This window comes from Aplysia californica, unplaced genomic scaffold (genome assembly GCF_000002075.1).
Source record: "Aplysia californica isolate F4 #8 unplaced genomic scaffold, AplCal3.0 scaffold02400, whole genome shotgun sequence".
NCBI lineage: Eukaryota > Metazoa > Mollusca > Gastropoda > Aplysiida > Aplysiidae > Aplysia > Aplysia californica.
In genome coordinates, this window is record NW_004799670.1 from 1 (window position 1) to 7,207 (window position 7,207).

At 39.6% G+C, this 7,207-nt stretch overlaps 1 protein-coding gene across 1 annotated transcript in view; it reads right to left on the reverse strand.

Annotated features, from left to right (window-relative positions):
• Positions 1 to 6: 6 nt before the first annotated feature.
• LOC101857005 (lisH domain-containing protein ARMC9) overlaps positions 7 to 7,207 on the reverse strand; it is a gene marked incomplete at its 5' end in the record, with an annotated part of 8,772 nt that continues 1,571 nt past the window's right edge. Inside the window, 5 exon segments of the mRNA XM_005113436.2 lie at positions 7 to 475; positions 2,185 to 2,366; positions 3,649 to 3,742; positions 5,658 to 5,803; positions 7,033 to 7,133. Of these exon segments, the coding sequence (XP_005113493.2) occupies positions 408 to 475; positions 2,185 to 2,366; positions 3,649 to 3,742; positions 5,658 to 5,803; positions 7,033 to 7,133 (591 nt within the window).

Consider the following 7,207-nt stretch of genomic DNA (forward strand, 5'->3'; position numbering starts at 1 on the left):
ACACACACAAAAAAACCCCAACAACAAAAAGACAAAAAATAAAACAAAGACAATTACTAAGGGCATGGGTCGCCACCAGGTAGGGGAAGAGAAAGAACATTAATGCCATTAATCATGAGTCTTCGTATTATGTTGCTCTCTGTTGAGCAAAGTTCACACAAATTCTTCACCACAATAAAAAGAAGAAACTTTTCTTGCACTGTACGCCTTTCAACTTTCCCTTTTCAAGACTCTCTCCTCATCAATAAAAATTTTCTTAACATTTGTTCTCTCCCCATTTAACAATGCAGTATTGTATAAACAGCACATCAAATGATGTAGTTATCTCTATTGTTTGTTGTGAAGTCTATACTTGTCTTGAAATGGAAAGGGCTGTTGACTGTAACCTCCAGTACCCTCCATAACTCTCACATCTGACTAGGTGTTTTGGGCTTTCCTGAACTGGCTGATGATCCTTTTCTTGGGCTTCCAGGAGCTGAAAAATTAAGAAAGGGAGTGGGGAGGATCTCTTATACTTTCAAGTTTGTAAAAAGTTCATGTTTTAAACTACTTGAACCCAGCATCTGTGGCAAAACGGTTAAGCTTTTTGTCATGGCACACAGAAGATACAAGTTCCATTCTCCCGTAGGTAAGTGTTTTATGGAAGGTTGAATCCTTCTCAGCCCAGATTGGCCCTTACAATCATGTTCGAACCAGCTCCCCGCTAAAATGATATACATGGTGTTGACGGGAGTATAAATTATTTACAACTAACATAATCTGTTTGACAAAAGTAAGAGGTTTCATGAACAATAAAGGTGACAGCCATTAAAAAAACATAACCCCTCCCTCCCCAAAAGAGAAAATATGTTAAGATTCACAACCCTTCTTCCTAATTCACACGCCTAGCTTCCCTTAAAGTATACCAAAACTGTGCTCCCTGCTGCCAGTGATGGCGTGTTTGTTATACTGATCGTGGACATACTAAGTGGTGTGATATGCATTATGTATAACACATCAATGTAAATGAAATTTCTAAACGAGGATAAATACTGTTATGGTGGGGAAGCAATGTCAGAACATGCTGTGGAATATTAATATATGGTTTGGGTTTATTGCCTCTCTCAACACAGTAATAGCTGAGCTCTGGCTCACAATATAATTGTCAAGCATACATAGGTATAATGGTTTTTAGGTGGGTGGTCACTTAGGGCGTATCCTTGAGTTATTTTTATTTTATTTTTTAATTATTTTTGGGTGGGGCAGTGAGTGTTTTACAGCGCTCGCAACTGCATAAGGTCATATGAGCGTGCCGGACACATCAAACATTTTCAGTTGGCAGGAAATTTTGAATTTTGCCCGGGTGGCGGCCGAAGCCTATTCTTATCAATTTTAGACCACCAAGGGATCTTGTACAAGTGCAACTTGCACACAAGACTTCCGAGATTTTTCACCATTGTCCGAGAAGGCTAGGTGTAGATCTTTCCTTCCAGAAGATCAGGGGTGTGTAAGAAGGAGTAGAAAGACTGCAGAAAGAGTTAGGAGCCCAGAGGAAGGGGAAAAGGAGGTAAGGGGGTGGGGGCACAAAGTGGAGACGAAAGCAGATGACAGAATATTGCTAGAGAGCAGGAAAGGAGACGAAAAGAGACAATTTTAGAGTAGAAAATTTTTCTGTCGCTACCCAGATTTGAACCCAGGACCTTAGAATGATAGGCTAACACCATAACCTCTAGACCACGAGAGCCCCCATCCTTGAGTTAGACATTATAAACCTATATCAAAAACAGGGTGTTTAAGTGGCGTCCAGTGATGGCATGTGCGTCAGACAACCTTGGGGGCCATTTTCTCGATAAGTTTAGCCTCTGAAACCATGCTACCCCCACCTCCTTCAATCGCAAATATTTCAACTTCTATTCAAGATAGACGGGTGTTTTTTACACAAAAAAAGCAAGGCAAACGAATAACCTTTCAGATGATACCAATAACTCTACATACCAAAATATTGACAAGCGTCTGATTCCACTACATTATGACACATATAGATTACAAATTTATGTGCATTAGTATGCCAAAGTAAAGCATAGGGTAAAAAAAAAAGGGAAATTAAAAAAAAATCATATCCCATTCTTGAACGTAAGTACCGATTTCAAAAATAGTCCGGCCAAATGGGAGGAGAATCATGAAGGTGAGAAATGTTGAACTTACCACTTGTCTTTCCAGCGGAGCTGGGACGTGGCCCTGACTCTGAAAACTGTGGCTGAGGAGGAAGTTCCTTCGGTGTACCCCGTCTAGAGGCGTGACTCATGGGCCTGCTGGAGCCGTTGCCTATGTCAGGTGTACGAGGAATCTTCGGCTTAGCTCCAAAGGCACTACGGTACTCATTGACGCTGCAGGAGAGACAGTGAAACACTGCCGATTCATCATACATAAAAGCCTTTCTTTAACTTTTATCGTCTCATTGCTGTTGCTCACAGAAGACCCTCGCTTGCAGAAGACCCAAGTTTAATTCCCAAGCTAGGAAAATTTTTTATTGAGTATCTTGGTCTTCCTGCTAGGGTGTATCCCTGTAAGCCCAGGTTGGCCCTAAAAGGCAGAGCCAGAAACCAGCCTCCTAAATGATCCAAATTGTGTTGATGGGGACATAAGAAACTATATTAAAAAAGCCTTTGTTTTCTAATTCTTCCTCATTTTCTCCTTTTCCTTGTAAAACCCTTCTCATCTTCTTCCTCATTTTCCTCTTCTTTATCCCCTCTTCTGTGATCCAGCAGTCAGACCTCAGGGAAAGTTGATAATATTGGACTCATCAACCCAAACGCAAAAGATTTTTTGGCATAAGGCTAAGACTAAGACCAATTAGAGTTCCTCTTCTATAGGCAGGCATACTTTGTGCTTGAAGTTTACCTCATTGATTTACTAACCACAGTTTGAGAATATATAAGACAAAATTGAAAAAAGAAAAAGGTTGCTAGAAATGTTCATAAGAAAAAGAAATCTAAAACATTTTGAACATTTGAAAAGAGAGGGAGGGCATGACATGTCAAATCGCTTCCTTAGAATAACAAAGTTCTACCAGACATTTTTGACTGTTTTGAGTTACTAATACCATGAAGTCAGAAAACAAATGCTCTATCTGCTCTATCAAAATCGTAAGAATATTCAGAGACCTTATAAAGATATTCAAAGAACTGCATTGGAAAAAGCTTGACATAATATTGTGAAACTAAAAAATTTTGACGACAAATTTCTCAAATCTAGTTGTTTGTAATTTCACATTCTTTGTAATTCTGAGGTTGCAAAATATCAAAGGAAATAGCTTTCAGATGGTTTATCACTGAGGAGGATCTTTGAGGAAGACATATTTACCATTTAACAGGATGTTATATTGTGACTACCAGCAATGACATGTTATAGTTTTAAGTCCGAAATCAGCTGTTGCAAGGTAAAATTGTCTCAAATGCCACAATTGCCACAGGCAATAAAACAACAATATGACTAAATTACATGATTTATCACAAAAAACGAGAGGAAAAATTGTAAAGGGACAAAATTTTCAGTCTTGATTCTCTCAAAATAGTCTTTGGTTTTCATGAGTGGAAATGCACTACTATGTTATGTAGATTGTCTGCATGTCATTGATAAAGAGATCTTTCTAGGGGAAATGGCACTTACTTTGCTCCAGGACCAATTTTTTCCATAGCTTTGCTTGACGGCCTGTAGGCTCGGTCACTTCTCTGACTTGCAGGCCGGAATTCATCAGCAAATTCTGAAGAAAAAGAAATGATATATCAGTAATAAAAGAAGGTGTAGCCCCCCCCCACCAACTACTACAATTTTTAAAATTCCTCCCAAGCTGGTGTCTGTGGCACAATAAATCAATAAACATATGTCTTATACAGCAATGCTAGTTTTCTACTGCATTATTTTACAAACAAAAAAGTAAGTTTAACCATTAACCCTTTCACTGCTATCATCAGAATGTGCCCTATGATGGGGGAAAACATTGCTCAATAATTTCAGTCTTGAAACACTACTGGCTGTGGGGACCCACATAGCTCGGGTTTGGGTGGGGGACACTTACTGATTCAGCCCGCAGATAATTAGACTCCGGACACAAATAATTTGTGACCGCTTCGTGACCTCACAGGTGGTCTCACAAAAAGTTAACATGGAAATATCTAAATTTTATTAAAACCTTATGTGTGGCATATATAGAAATGTTCAGAATAAAATACTATTCAATGTCACCAGAAAACAGGGTTGAAATGTAAGTGGTAAGGAAAAAAGAAGAGAGGAAAGTGATGTTAAGAAAGGGAGCAATATATATGAGCTGCTCTGAGCGACTCTGCGGCAAAACACAGGAGACAGTCAGCCACTGAGTGGCGCTGCGGGCTGAATCAGTTGATGATTTAACCCTTTCCTGTTCAATCTGGCCAAAACTGCCTGCTGTTAAAAAAAAGCATTGCTAGAGTTTAACACTACCAAAACAGGTTAGACGTTATCTTTATTTCTCTTACGGGATTTCTGTATCCGTAAGTTTGACTATGATAAAAACAGAACTCTGACATGAAAATTTTGTCTCAATTTTTATATATCTTGTGGACTGAGTGAGTCAGAGCCGGTCTCAGCTGTGAGCCTTTACCTTTATTTCCCTGAGGCGCAAAAGAATGAGAATATCAAACGGCTGCTTAGCTAAGGCCACAGAAAGTTTGAACAGAAGGGTCATACATTGTTAAAGAAGGACATAAATAGAAAAGGGTCAAAATGACAGGTAATAGAAATGAAATTCAACCTGTCAAAGAAGATCACCCCTTGTCAAGTTGAAAGGTGGTCCACTGGAACAGTGTCATAGTAAGGTAGAAAAAAATGTCACAGAACGAAGAGAAAAATGGTCATTTGTACAGGTGATTGTTTTGGACAGGTGGTTGAAAGAGAAGTTTTGACTGTAACTGAAGTGCATCCATAGGACAAATTCTTCTTCCAGTGCCATTGATCATTCTTGGTTCAAACTGCATTGTAACATTTTTTAATCATACGGCAAATCTTCCTCTAGCTGCTTCCATGTCACTCTAACAGGGAGACTGCTAATCCCATTTTCTTTATACTTTACATGATGAGAGGGTAAAAGAAGCTAACTTCCCTCTTAACACTAAACAGCCACACAAAAGTGTGAGACAAATCCAATATTTTAACACGAAGAAACTTTTCCTCTGACAGCTTCTAATGTCACTCTAACAGGCAGACTGTTGATCTCATTTTCTCTTTCTTTTACATAATGAGAAGGTAAAAGAAGGTAACTTTCCTCTTAATGCTCAAGAGCCAGACAAAAGTTTGTCCTGCTTCAAGCACTCTCCTGTGTAGATGAAAGCAGATGACAGAACATAAATAGAGAACACGAAAGGAGGTGAAAGGAGAAATTTTTCTAGAGAAGAAAATTTTTCATTGCAGTCAGGTTTCGAACCGAGGATCTATTGAATGAGAGGTGAACATCGTACCTCTAGACCACAGGAGCCCCCCATCGAACACTTTAACATAAAACAACTTTTATTTTGGAGGCCTCCATTGTCATCTTAACAAGCAGACTGCTAATTTCATTTTCATTAATTTTTTTAACACAAAAAAAGAGGAAAAGAATGAACTTTTAACTAAACACTCAAGAGCCATACAAAAGTTTGTCTTACTTGAAGCACTCTCCTGTGAGGCTGGTCTGCTGCCACTTCGGGTCGGAGGTCGCACCATGTCCTTTGACCCAGGTCTGTTCGCTCCAGTGGCAGGTCTCGAGTTGAGGGGCGTGGCACCACGATGTTCAGATCTTGTTGCAGAGCGACTGAATAAAGAGAAGAGAAGAAAAAGTCATAAGAATCTATCTTTTCTTTGTAGTATTTCTCATCCTGTTGCAAAATGATCTATGAACAGAAGAAAAAAGCAAAACTCTGTGATGTTGTTTCCATCCATGTACACAGAGTTAACAACTTCATGAAGTATGTTTTTAAAAACTTATGTTGAGCCCAATTGTTGCTAGCCAGAACAGAGTCACTTCATTCACTTTGTGGCCCTCAACAAAAGGGTCAACATTCAGCTAAACTCCTTCCACACCTATAACTAAGTTGACATTAGACCTAAAGGATTAGGTGTACCGCTCATTATCTACCTTTACCCTTCTGCCGCACAATAAACGCATGCCTGAATGTGCGGCCGTGTATATCCAGCTGTCGATACTTAAGAGGTACACAGACCCTGGTATGCTCCATCGAGCAGGACTCAAAAGGTTAAATTTGGAATCAAACTCCTAATGCTACATCTGTTAGTCCCAGTCACTTAACCCTTAAAACCCTATACCGCTGGTAACCTCTGACGCCGTATTTTCCTATACCGCTGGTAACCGCTGCTCGACTTTATCGTTTAATTCCCAGTGCTAGAAACAGGGGATGTAACTCCAGATGACTCTGTCACGAGCAGAAAGTACCGATAATGTCATGAGAGCAGTTCTTCACCGAAACTTTGGAAATTTTGCGAGTTTTAAAGAAAACTTAATCACTTTTCGCTGCCAGGATCTTCTGGCCGCAAAATTTTTGACATTTTTTATCCTAACCAGATCCCAATAATGGTCTCCCAGTCGGATGTATCGATAAATATGACCGTTGAAGACGATTGCAATGTTCCGCATAACATCAATGATGATTTTGACGATAGTGGAATTGGCAGGAGATCACCACTAAAGCTACCAGAGGCTAGATCTACGGGTGGGTCTAATGATACTTTGACTGAAATGGAGTCGGGGATCACACACAAGACTTAACTCATAGAGTCGGTCCTAAAAACCAGTGTTTTAACCTTTTCCCCTTTTGTTCAGACTGTGCATTCATATATAAATAACATTTTCAAACTTCAGTAAAATCTAACAACAATTAAAGACACAGTAAACAAAATAATGAACCAACCTAATTTTTTCTAGTATCTTAATTTTAATTCAGGATTCTAGGGAGGTATGAAAAAAAAAGAATTCAGGGTTTTAAGGGTTAAGGGCTAGACAAAGACAACCCTAAAGACATTCACCTGTTAGTGGCCGCAGCGTTGTTGTTGTTGGTGTTGTTGGCTTGTTCTAACGCTCGTCTCGAGCCTGGCGTGGCTGGCCGTTGGAGGGGTTCATCTCCCAGCTGTGGAGGTCAAAGGAAATCAACATAAGGAAATAAAAGTCTCCAAAAAAAAAAGTGGGGGGGGGGGGGGGGGG